The sequence below is a fragment of the Monoraphidium neglectum genome, assembly GCF_000611645.1.
Source record: "Monoraphidium neglectum strain SAG 48.87 unplaced genomic scaffold scaffold01677, whole genome shotgun sequence".
In the NCBI taxonomy this organism is placed as follows: Eukaryota; Viridiplantae; Chlorophyta; class Chlorophyceae; order Sphaeropleales; family Selenastraceae; genus Monoraphidium; species Monoraphidium neglectum.
In genome coordinates this window covers 1433-13344 of record NW_014011951.1, presented here as the reverse complement: position 1 = coordinate 13344, position 11912 = coordinate 1433, and the positions used below count along the sequence as shown (strand labels likewise).

The window sequence follows — 11912 nt, the reverse complement described above, 5'->3', positions numbered from 1 at the left end:
GCTGCCGCCCACGGCCCGGCCCAGCGGCGGCGGCGGCGCGGCGCGCGCGGGCGCAAGCCCGAGGGCCTGCTGCGGCCTGACTGGCGCGGGTCGTGCCGGCACGGGTGCGGGGGCCCCCGCCGTGGCCACGCCACCGCCGATGCCGCCGCTTCCCTCGGCCGCCTGATACGAAGCAGTGGCCCCAAATAAATCTTCATAGCTTGGAGGCGGCGGCAGGCTCGCGATCGGCGAGGCACTGTACGCAGGCGCCGCCGCCGCAACCGCGTAAGGCGGCGGCGGCGGCAGGCCCGCAGCTGCCGTGTAGCTGGGCGGCGCGCCCGTTGAGCCCGGCGCGCCAAAGGGATTGCTGACAGCGTGTGCAAAAGGGTCCTGGAAGGGCGCCACCGCCGCAGTAGCGGCGCCACGGCCGGGTGGCGCAGGCGGCGGCGCGCGCGCGGGCTTCAGGGACGCCAGCGCCTGGCCCTGCGGCGGCGCTGCGGGCTGCGGGGGCGGGTCATCCCCAAAGGGATCCCAGCCTCCCTGCGTGGCGTGGCTTTGCATCAGCGATGCTGTGGGATGTGATTTACTCGGCAACATAGCCTCACTCCCATGGCTTGACTCACCGCTTGGAACGGGTTTCTGCTCATGTATGCGCCGCTGCTCTGCAGCGAATATGCGCGGCGGCGCGCCTGCTGCCTTTTCAGGGTGGCAGCTGCTGCGACTGGCCTCCTCCGAGAGCTCGCTGTTCAATTAGTCAAAAGTTGTACGGAAATCGTCCATACAACACCGTTAGCGATTGAAGAGCTGAGCCTGGTTTGGTCGGTTGGTCCGGCTAATAAACATGATTCGTAGCTAATATGATTATTGTGACTAGTATCAAAGCAAACCTATCACGCCCAGCTTCGTTTGGCCCCCCAGCACTCTGCCACGGTGGAGGGCTTGTGGCGATGCTCTTGTTGAACCTGCACCCTCCAGTTGGCGGCCAGGTCAAGCTGCAGGTAGACCATCAACCTAGTTTGTTGCGGCGAGTGAATTGGCGATCTCCACCCAACAATGAGCTTACTTGCATCCCACATGCGTCCATTCACTGACCCACCCCGTGAGCAGCCAAGCTCACGTTGTCCCACAGGTTTGCTATGTGTCGTGTTTGACCCATGCGCAATGACGTTGACTGATTAGGCATACGGCACACAGCACCTATGTGCGATGCGTCAACCTTGTACTGTATGACTGATGCACTCGCTGTGTTCGTTTTTGATGAGCAGCCTGGCACTGATCGTCCAACAAGTGCAAGGCACATGTGCGGTGCCTTTGTGTTGGGCGACTGCCTCTCACACCTAACAGCTTATTTGAGGTTTCTGATGGCACAACATAAGCAACGCACCAATGTAATGTGAGCTCCTGCTGGCCAGCCCAGAATGTGACCAGTGCGCCCTTCCAGGGATGTAGTGAACGTAGCCTTTGCGTTTGTCCCTGTGCAGCCCGGTGGCCTGCTCAGCTTGAGATCATAACACTATTATCTGTCAAGAGAATGTACTATGAAAATAATGGTGGCAGTTCGTTTGTGGGTTGTCGCTCGCCAGCGAGCTCTGCTGGTCGTGCTGCACTAGCAGACTGTTGTCACCTGCATGTTGCCACTAGGGTTTCGAGCCGTTGCTGCGGACTGAACGTGGCATGTGACGGTTTTTACACTGGGTGAGACACTGCTAAGTGCGAGGACATGTGCCCTGCCCCTAACCACAGAAGCTGGGAGGTAGCCGCTGACGCCGTCGCCCGGCTCGACCCCGCCACCACCGCAGCCCGGCCACCAGAAAACACCAGTGATAGATTTCATTTACACTGTGCACTGGTAGGCGGCCTCTGTACGCTGATCACCGTTTGACCACCACACATCATTCGCCCGACTGTGCACGCCGCACATTGTTCAATAAACGCAGATGGCTAGCATGCAACGCATAGCCTCAGGTCGCTGTGGATCACCGATGCTCGCGGTGGCCAGAAATGGGAGGCCGACCTTGCCGCGGGGACGGGCTCGTAGCAGGATGGTCACATCTGCTCGTATGACTGCCAAGGAGGAGCTCCAGTGAGCGGGGTGCCCATGCAATGGGTGGGCTGGGCGGCTCCCAGCAGGTCGACTGGAGCAGTGCGTTCGCCGCCCAGGTGGCGGAATGCTGGCGATCCTGCAAGACCGCCAGTCTTGCTACGCATATCCCCCACCCTCTCAGACCCATGCAGTAGAAAAACATCACATCTAGTATTTGTTTGATGAGAAGTGTGCCTTCTCACACCCGCAAACCCCACCTGCGTAGACGCGCCTACCATAAAGCCCATGCCCCCCCCCCTTGTCCCGCCTACGCCCCTCGCCCATCCACCACCCTCGCGCCAACCCCTGCCCCCCAGGCGCCTTGAGGACGAGCGCGTCAACATGCGCGCCGAGGCCGAGGCGCCCTTCCGCACCCTGCGCCTCGTCATCTTCGGCTTCTCCGTCGCCAGCGCGGGCGTCGGCACGCTGATCTCGCTGCCGCAGCTGGCGGGGGCGCTCAACGGCGGCCGCAACGCGATGCAGGTTGATGACGTCCTCACAAACCTGGCGATCAACATAGGGGCCGTAACCATTTTCGCGTTCCTCTTCAGGCAGGACTGGAAGGTGGGCGGCGAGAGCGCTGCTGGTCAACCCCTTGTTTTTCAGGGGCGAGGGTGGGGGAGCGGGAGGAGGCCGTAGGCTGGATGGGCGCGGCTGGATGCGCGCGGCTGTGCGACAGCCAACCGACGGGGTCGTGGCACATGTGGCGGCTTGCGTAAGCTGCAGCCCGGGCAGGCAGCCAAGTCCCCGGCCCCGCGCACAGCCTGCCCGCCAGCCGTCTCCAACCGTGTTCACCCGCATTCGCTGCCCGCGCCGCCGCCGCCATGCGCTAGGCGCGGGAGAAGCAGCTCGTGAGGCTGGGGCGGGAGTCTGCGCTGGCGTCGCAGCGGGTGCTGCTGGCCAACGGCAAGCGCCGCACCCTGCGGGACCTGCAGGTGGGTCAATCATGCTGACCTGCTCCCCGCATTTGGACACGCCAAATCATTGCCGTGTGCACAGTTCAGGTCTGTTGCAGGTGGCCGCGGGGCATACGCAGCAGCTGTGAGCCAGCAGCTGTTTGTACAAAAGCAACACGCTTATGCGGCCGGCGGGCAAGTGGGCAGGCGCAGGCGGCGGCGAACTCTATTGGACAGGCCGTGGCACACTCAACGGGCTCGCCGAGCAGTTACCTGGAGGTTTCCAGCCTTGCTGATCGCTGCACCCCTGTCTCCATCGTCACGCAGGGCACGTCGCGGTGCGTGCTGCTGGCTGGCACGCCCTCCCAGGTGGCGGCCTCCCTGGCCGCGGCGGAGCCGTACCGGGAGCAGCTGCTGCAGCGCGGCGTCTTCATCGTCCCAGTCCCGATTTTTGACGAGCCGGCGAGCAGCAGCGGCAGCGGCGGCGACGAGCAGCAGGGGCAGCAGCAGCAGGCGGCGGCAACGATACCGCCGCTGGAGAGGGGCGACCTGAGGTGGCGGGGCGAGGCGCAGCAGCTTCAGGGGTACAAGCAGTGGTTCCAGGATCAGCTGTCGTTCTCGTCTTCGAAAGTGACGTCAGACACGGGTGCGGCGGCTCGTCACAAATTTTTCAGTCTATTGACTGAACTCGAAGTGATTTTCTGATGTACAAGATGTACAGTGCTGCTCAGGCACACCACGCACACGTTTTGCCGCCCTTCGCCCGAGCCCAAACACTACTGAGCGTTAGCTGCGCCCACCCCCACTGAATGTGCAGGACTCTACGTTGGCCTGCGGCTGGACGGCAGGGTCCGCGCGTCAGGTGCGGATGGCTCCCGCCCCGCGCAGCTCACACCCCAAGTGCCGACACCCCTGAACACATGCCGACACGCAGCGCTTAGCGCCATACCGCAATGCCCCTATGCCTCAACTTGCTAGGTCTCAGGCTTGCTTGCCTGCTTGGAGCACTGATGCATTCCTGAACACCTGCGGGCAACCCATACCTTGAACACCCGTCCACGCCCGCAGGCATGGGCGGCGCCCCCTGGGCGCGCATGGTCGCTGAGCTGGCGCCGCTCGAAGGGGAGAGCAAGTGGGCGGGCATGCTCGACGGTTTTGATGGCGACAGCGCCCCCAGGTGACACTGGGGTGACAGCCAACATGTGAACCAGCTCCAATTGTTGATGCGATCGCGACCAAACTGGCATCGCGCGTCCTTTGGCGTGCGCAGTATGTGCGGGCACTGCTGCCCTAATTTTGAAATCATAGAAGCCCAACTCGCGTTCTGGCCCAACCACTCGGCCCTGGCAAAGGGCAGCTGGTGTGTTTGCTCATGCAGCGTTTACAACGAAGCATGCTACGCGCTCAAGGCGGTGGGATGGCGCGCAAAACGGATGTCATTTCTCAGCCTGCGGGTCGCAGTAATTGATGGCGGCAGGGCACTTGAAATTCCACTGCGGCAGGGTGTGGCTTCGCGTGGCGGTTGGTTATAATTCGGTATCGACAAACAACACGCAACGCAGCAACAAAGCAGTCCAAAATGGACCAAACTGGAAGGGCTGAGCGGGGGCCGCAGGAGCGAGCGTGAAAACTGCTTGCGCAATCAAGCTGGATGGTGCAAGGAGACGTGCAAACCCTGGAGGAAAGCAGGCGCGCAGAAACCAACAGCCGCAACACAACCACATGCTTCATTAACAATCGTGGCGCAGCTGTCACTGCACAGGTGCCGCTCTCAATGGGTGCTGAAACAACCGTACTGCATGGAACACACACAGGCGCCAGCACAAGAGGGAAAATGCTGATGCCTCGCCCCACCGAAGAAGCACCAGGGTTCTCAAAATTTAGGGCATGGGTGGGGCACAGCGCGGGAGGAAGGCAGGGGCAACGATGGCACCACCCACCACAGGCCCTCACACGCCCCACCCGTTTATGATGGGATCCTTGACTCCTGCGCCCTGCAACAAAGCACTGCTCACGCCCGAATTCGTCTTTGGCAACTTTTCATCTTCTCTTAGCATCGAGGCAACGTGGCGCCAGCTGCCACAACGGCCGCACAAACCATGGCGGCGGGCGCTCTGCTCCATCCCCCGTGCGTCTGCTGCCGCGCCTCGCCTGGCTGTTGCATGCGCGGCCGTTTCTGTGACGACGTCATCACTTGGCGGCGACGCAGCCGGGCAGCTACGCCCCTAGCACGACGGAATAGGCCTTGTAAGCGATGTACAGCACACCCAGTAGCAGCGCCAGGCTGACGGCGTCCTGCATGGTGGAGTCCTCCTGGCGGAAGAACTGCAGATTCGGCCGTATTCAGGGAGTTTGGGGGCGCGTTGAGGGGCTGTTGTGGGGCTGTTCAAGTTGAGGACACTGCGTAGTTCCCAAGGTTTTTCGTACTGCACAGCAAGTTTAGACGCCAGCACATGGGAGACAGGGCGCACGCGCGCGCGCCCCAATAGCCCCTATTTGTCCCCCAAATGCTTGTGTTGTGTATAAAGCTCAGCCAGGGGCACAGCAACCACTGCAACGGTTTCGAACCAGCCGAGGCGCACCTTGGTGGGGTCTGTGGGGTCGCGGTAGAGCGTGTCCTCGTCCTGGGAACCCATGCTGCTGATAGAGTCCAGGGTGCTGTTCAGCCCCTCCTGGGCGTCCTTGCTGGCCTGGGGGCACACGGGCGGGCGCGACGGCGGGTTCGCCACGGCCTTATGGACTGGGTATAAGATAAACGCCCAGAACAAGCCTTGACATCGGCCTTGCTGCGGTGATCGTCTACCCAAGGAGCTGCCTCTGCGCAAAGGTTGAGGTGGGAGCAACACGAAACAAGCGGCCATGCATCCCCTCTCCCCCACAAAGCACACACCTGCTGCGCGCTCCAAGTGGCGCGCGCTGCCACCAGCGCTGCCGAGGCCGGGGCCCCCACGCCAGAGAGGTCCCAGGACTCCCTGGTCGCAACAGGATAAGAGACAAAGGGGTTGCTTGTTGTCGTCGGCAAATGCAGCGCCTGCAGCCCCGAAGCTCAGCGCAAGTGCAGGCATCCCCAGAGAGGGACGGCCAGCCGGTGTCTAGTACCACCGAGCGCATTACAATTTCTACTCAGCGGAAGGCGGCAGGTGGGCAGCAAGCAGCCCGACTCACTTGAGGTTGGTGACGCGTCCTGTGAGCTGGTTCATACCCAGAGTGGTCTTCACGGCCACCTGCACCCCAAACACGGCCACCTGACCCGTCAGCTGCCAGTCGATCTCCGCGGTGCTCTTGTCCAGCATGCGCATCTTCTTGATGGCCTGCACAGGTTGGCAGGTGGGCCGGCGCGGTTGTGCAGCATTCACAGCAGCAGTGTGCCTGAACCACTGCAGCTGCACGCACGTGGGTGCTGCTGCGATTGTGCTGCCGATCGAAGAGGCATGCCACTTCGAGAGGCAGCGCATGCGTGTGCGCTGGGTAGCGCAGGATTAGAACGGCATCCTTGAGGGCCGACGACACAGCACTGAACGGACACATCAGCCCGACCGCTCGAGCACGCGGTCGCCCCCAACACTGCCAAGCGCCAACGCTGCAGCGGCACAGCATGTTTGGCGACGCGCCAAGTTCTTAAACAAGATGAGGTTTGTCTTCAAGAGACCGGTGGCGCACTGCCTTTGAGAAAGCGTCGCAACCGCAGCTCACCCCCCCCAACTCGCCCCCGAAATCACCGTTGCCGTCATGCGGCGCTCACCACTTTGGGCTGCTTGACAACGTCCCGCATCCACACGCCGCGCCCCAGCTTGCCCGTGCCCTTGAATGACCGGAAGCCGTCTTCGTAAGAAAAGTCGGGCTGGAACGCGGCGCGAGTGTAGCTCAGCCGCTGCAGATCGCGCGCCAGCGTGCGCACGGTCTGCTCCACCGCCGGGCTTGATGTGCACTCAAAATCGTCGCCTGTTTCACAAGCAAGCCGCAAACAGGGGGGCTGTGAGGCTCGCCTGGTTGGCGAGGCGTCGGCACACAATTGAAACGTCTGGCCAGCAGGGGGTGGTGGCGCGCACTGTCAGCTGCAGGCCGCCACAGCGCGCGCCCCTGGGCAAGCGGCTCCGCGAGGGCTAGAACAATGAACCCACAATATTGCGTGTCGAGGTCATCTATTGTCATTGTTGCGAGGGTCTTGGGCGCCTGCTGCTGCTGCTGCTGCTGCGCCCTCGCTACAACTGATGGCCGTGCCGATCTCCCTTTCAGGGAGCAGGAATGCAGACTCCAAACATCACGGGGCGCTGCCGTGTGCTTGGTGCGGGCCTGCAGTGCCCCGCTGCTGAACGCACGCGACAGCATCTTCGATGCTGCACCAAAGCGGAGATGTATGGAGTCAGAACTACCGCAATTGACACAATGGGAGTGAGGGGCGGCGTGGAGGCGACGGCCAAAAGCCAAAATCAAGAAAGATCGCACTCCAGGCCGGGTGACATGCAACACTTGAGGTCCCAGGAGCTACCGTAGCTCCTGGGACCAATTAGGAGGCATGAAAAACGATGAGACTGTGACATACGGGTGATACTCATCCGAGGGCAAAGCAGAGTAGGCCAAAACCGCATGTGAATCGATGCAAATGCACTGGCGTTGTGCGCCCAGGTCCTGATTGCAATTACACAGGGCCAGTGCACAGGACGATGGTGTTGTGAGATGAGTGTGAACAGTACGACAACCTGGACAAGACCTGGCGCACAGTCTCTACGACGCTCTGAGTCAAGCACACGGTGTATGCGGTCAAAAGAGGCGACTGTTGAACTGTTGTGATGTGAAACCTACAAAACTGACTAATTGAAAGGTGTGCCTGTTCTGTTTTAGCTTGCCGGGTCAGCATCCAAGAATGTTGCACAAAAGATGATGATCGACTTGGAGCACCCTGGCCAAAGCCACAACCCTGTCGCCCTGTGCACAGATTTTCCAGCCGCAGGCCCTTCGATTGACATACAGAAGCCTTAGCAGCAAACCTTTCATGGCAGGGCAGCGCGGCTGGCCGGCGTCATGAGCAGCAGTTTGGGTACAGAATACCTTATCTGTGCGGGTGCAGACAAGGCAGGGCCGTTGGTGTGCATGCAGAGCCCGAGAGGCTACAAAAAATGACATGCTCATGCTCCATCAGTAGGTCGGGGTCTTTGCTGAGATTGCGGCACGTCAACTGCATGCATCGTCGTCCCACTGCTAGGGCACCTCCCCCCCGGTGTGCTCTACTGCACGCAGGTCATGAGTGCGGCTAGGCCTTTCCAGTGGCTGGTTTCGCCTGAAAGAAGGAATCTGCTGACATCGCCAAACGGCCACGATCATACCGTACCACAGCGTTTTGGCCTACACGACACGGCAGTAGTTTGCAACGGTACGATGACAATGCCGAGCCGCAGCACTTGCGAACATAATGTTTCGTTGAGTAAATCAATATTACTTCATATATTTCGGCGACGCTGTATTTGTCAGCGAGTTGGACATCATCAAGCTGACTGCAAAGCCTGTAATAGAGTGTTTTTGCTGTGTGTCGCATGGGGTGCTGTGAACACGTCCTTGCGGATCCCGAGCCGGCCGGCGGCGATGCGTCAGGCAGCGCTGGTGACGGCAGCGCCAGCAGCGGCGGCCGCGCCGGCACGCACGACGCATGGCACCTGCAGCGCATGGCTGCTGCGTGGGGCGTGACGTTGCCGCCGCTTGAGCAGCCGCAACGGTCAGCAAGCGGTGCCTGCGGCCACGCACACAGCGAAGGCGGCGAACACACCCATGTCCATCGGCATGCCTCGCATGCCACCTGCGGCGGCGGCGGCGCGAAGCTGCCCCTCACTCTCGTGTCCGGCCCGGCCGCGCGCCGCGCGGCCCTGCTGTCGCACCTGGCACTTCCGCCGACCTCTGAACCCCAGCACCAGGGGCAGGGGGAGGGGCAGCACGCACAGGGCGCGCAGCGCATCGCCGTCATTGTGGCTGACCCCGCGTGCCTCAACATCGACTCTGACCTGCGCCAGGCAGCCGGTGGCGCTGAGGTGTGCTGCCTGTGTTGACGCATGGATCGCCGTGCTCTTGATGCTGGTAGCAGCCTGCTTTGGTCTTTGGGCATCAGGCTGTGGCTGGGGTGAGGGGCGCAGCACATGCTGGCCTGCTGGGATATGCCGCCCCTCCTGACAACCAGCTGGCGGGCGCCGCACCCGCAGGGCGAGGCGGACGGCCTGATCCGGCTGGCCGGCGGCAGCGTGGCCTGCCCCGGCGCGCCCGCGGCGCTGCAGCAGGTGCGGCCCGACGCAGAGCGGCCGCGGCGCGCGCGGCGGACGCACGTCCTCGCCCCCGCACGACCATCGCGGCCGCGCCGTCGCCTGGCTCGCTGCCGCAATGCTGCTAGATCGGCTCCCGCGCGCTCGCCAAGCACTGCTGCGCGCTCCCCGCCCCGCGCCTGCGATGCAAGGCCGGTCCCTTTTCACCCCCTCCGTCGCCGCATGGCCCAACAGGTGGCTCGCATGGCTGCTGCGGGCGAGCTGGATGGCCTGGTGGTGGAGGTGCCCGGGGCCCAGGACCCCAGCCGCGCCGCGCAGGCGTTTGCGCCGCAGGACGGCGGCTGCGAGGACGAGGGCTGCTGCCCGGGCGACGAAGGGCCCAAGCACGATCACCCCCACAACCATGGCGGCGGAAGCAGCGGCGACGACGGCGACGCATCGGGGCAGCACGGGGAGGGACGCGGCGGCGGGCAGCACGAGGAGCGGTTTGAGGAGGGAGAAGAGGACGATGACGGCGGCCCCGCGGGCGCTTGGGTGTCGGCCGTGGCGCGCGCGCTGCGCGGCGTGGCCGCTCTGGACGCTTGCGTCACTGTGATGGGGGCCGCGGAGCTGCTGGGGGGCCTGCAGGGCCTGGAACTCGCATCCGCTGACGGCGCTGGCGGCAGCGCTGGCGGGGAGGTTGAAGGGGAGGACGGCTGCGAGGCGGTGGGGCCGCCGCGGCACGCGTCAGAGGTGGTCCTTGACCAGGTGCGCGGCGCTGCAGGCTGCGCGTCGCAAAGGGGCGCCAGAGCGCCTCTGTTTCTTAGTGTTTTCCTGGTCATGCGCACACTGGTCACCTCGTCGACAAGTGGATGCATGGCTCTCTGGCACGTTTGGTGCTGGTGACTGCTTCAGCTGATCCATCTTGGTGTACCTCAAACGCTGACGCTTGCTCTCCGCCGCGCGCCCCTTTGGTCCAGGTGGAGTTTGCTGATGTCATCGTGCTGGACACCAGTGACGTCACGCAGGACGCCGCGGGTGACAGCGTCGAGCAACATCTGGAGCAGGCTGAGGTGCGACCTGACACCGCTTCCGCTATGGCTCAGCTGGCGCTCATGCCGTATGAAATTGCAGGATCACCCCCTATTGCGGAGCTCGTGTGTCAAAAAAAGAAGGGCAGCATGCAGCCGTCCCAGCAGGAGCCACTGCGCCTCTTTTGCACGTTTGCCTCCCGCTTTAAACCTTGCTGCTGTTCATCCTCCTGCCGCGTCTCCTCTGGCACCGATTGTCCCAAACTTTAGGCCTTGCTGCGCGCCCTCAACCCGGGCGCCGACGTCATCGCCGCCCCCGGCGCACGCGCCCCGCGCGCGCGCCTGCTGTCGACCGGCCGCTTCGACTGGGAGCGCACGCAAAAGGGCGCCGGCTGGCTGCGCGCCCTGGAGGGCGCCGGCCGCACCGCCCCGCAGCAGCAGGCGCCAGCGGCGGCGGCGACTGGCGGGGGCTGCTGTTCCTTCGTGTACCGCGCGCGCTGGCCGTTCCACCCGGGGCGCCTGCACGACTTCTGCACCCGCTACTTTGTCCTGCGGGAGCGCGACTGGGGCGGCGACGATGGCGGCGGCGGCGGCGGCGGCGGCGGCGACGGGTCTGACGATGCAGAGGCCGAGGCCAGCGGCGGCGGAAGCGGCGCGCAAGAAGGGCTGCCCGCGGATGCGCGTCGCGGAGCGCGCGGCGCCGCGTTTGGCCGCGTTGTGCGTTCCAAGGGCTTCGCTTGGCTGGCGACGCGCGGGGACCACATGGGAGAATGGAGCCAGGCGGGGGATGTGCTCAGCTTCTCGACAGGTGCGTGCGCAGGGCGCCGCAGGGCGGGAGCCCACCCCCAACGCTACCCCCACCCTCCCTGCAACAGCTGCATGCTGACCAGGGACCTTGTAAGCGGCCGCGAGATGCTGGAACATCAACCCAACTGCACGCGCCTGACTGCGTCAACACCCTGATGACCGCCCTGACCTCTGCGCGCGCGGCCGCGCGCCCCGCATCCCGCCAGGTGGCCCCTGGTTCTGCGTGCTGCCGCGAGACTTCTGGCCCCAGGGGCCCGAGGAGCTGCAGCAAATTCTGGCGGATTTCGAGCCAGGGCTCGGGGACAGGCGGCAGGTGGGTAAATTTGTGCGCGTACTTGGGCGCTTGCGCACACATACGTTCGCGTGAGCGCACGTGTATTGGCTGGCGGGTGGACAGGGGCCGTGGGGGTTGAGTATGCGTGCACACGTGCTCATAATGTCAGTCTGGTGACGTGTCATCACTGATGCGAGTACAAACGACGCCAATCAGTCATTGGTGGGGTTGAGCTTCTGTTGCGCCATACCAGAAGCCGACTGCCGATCGTTCATGAATCTTAATCGCTGCCCACCACAACAGCCGTGCGCCGCGCCACCATGCCACCCACACACCTATGACGTCGACACACTTGCACTGACCCCCCCGTCTGCAGGAGATCGCATTCTTGGGGCTGGACATTGACGCCCCCGCCCTCGCGGCGGCGCTGGACTCGTGCCTCTGCACAGCCGAGGAGCTCGCGGCCGGCGCGGCGGCGCTCGCGGCCGCTGACGGGTTTGAGGCGTGGCCGGATATACGAGAGATGATAGACGACGGGGCTGACGAGGATGACGAGGATGCGGACGATGCTGACCTGGACAGTGAGGGGAGCGAGAATGATGATGATGATGATGATGT

The 11912-nt window shown here is 63.5% G+C and overlaps 4 protein-coding genes across 4 annotated transcripts; 2 read left to right on the top strand and 2 right to left on the bottom strand.

Annotated features, from left to right (window-relative positions):
* Window positions 1-12: 12 nt before the first annotated feature.
* MNEG_8688 (hypothetical protein) lies at window positions 13-540 on the bottom strand (the record flags this gene model as incomplete). Its single annotated transcript, XM_014042843.1, has 1 exon — window positions 13-540. A coding segment is annotated over one exon (528 nt), but the record flags the coding sequence as incomplete, so codon positions are not given.
* A 1481-nt stretch (window positions 541-2021) lies between these two features.
* Window positions 2022-4139, top strand: MNEG_8687 (hypothetical protein; the record flags this gene model as incomplete). Its single annotated transcript, XM_014042842.1, has 6 exons — window positions 2022-2062; window positions 2380-2626; window positions 2896-2997; window positions 3286-3604; window positions 3776-3820; window positions 4027-4139. The coding sequence occupies 6 exons, from the start codon at window positions 2022-2024 to the stop codon at window positions 4137-4139; spliced, it is 867 nt and encodes a 288-aa protein (XP_013898296.1).
* Window positions 4140-5175: 1036 nt separating this feature from the next.
* MNEG_8686 (hypothetical protein) lies at window positions 5176-7110 on the bottom strand (the record flags this gene model as incomplete). The annotated part of the gene is made up of 6 exons (XM_014042841.1): window positions 5176-5283; window positions 5541-5648; window positions 5849-5930; window positions 6124-6269; window positions 6701-6900; window positions 7080-7110. 6 exons carry the CDS (start codon window positions 7108-7110, stop codon window positions 5176-5178), a joined length of 675 nt encoding a protein of 224 aa, XP_013898295.1.
* A 1991-nt stretch (window positions 7111-9101) lies between these two features.
* MNEG_8685 (cobalamin synthesis protein P47K) lies at window positions 9102-11099 on the top strand (the record flags this gene model as incomplete). Its single annotated transcript, XM_014042840.1, has 5 exons — window positions 9102-9221; window positions 9438-9950; window positions 10163-10255; window positions 10484-11021; window positions 11089-11099. 5 exons carry the CDS (start codon window positions 9102-9104, stop codon window positions 11097-11099), a joined length of 1275 nt encoding a protein of 424 aa, XP_013898294.1.
* Window positions 11100-11912: the final 813 nt, after the last annotated feature.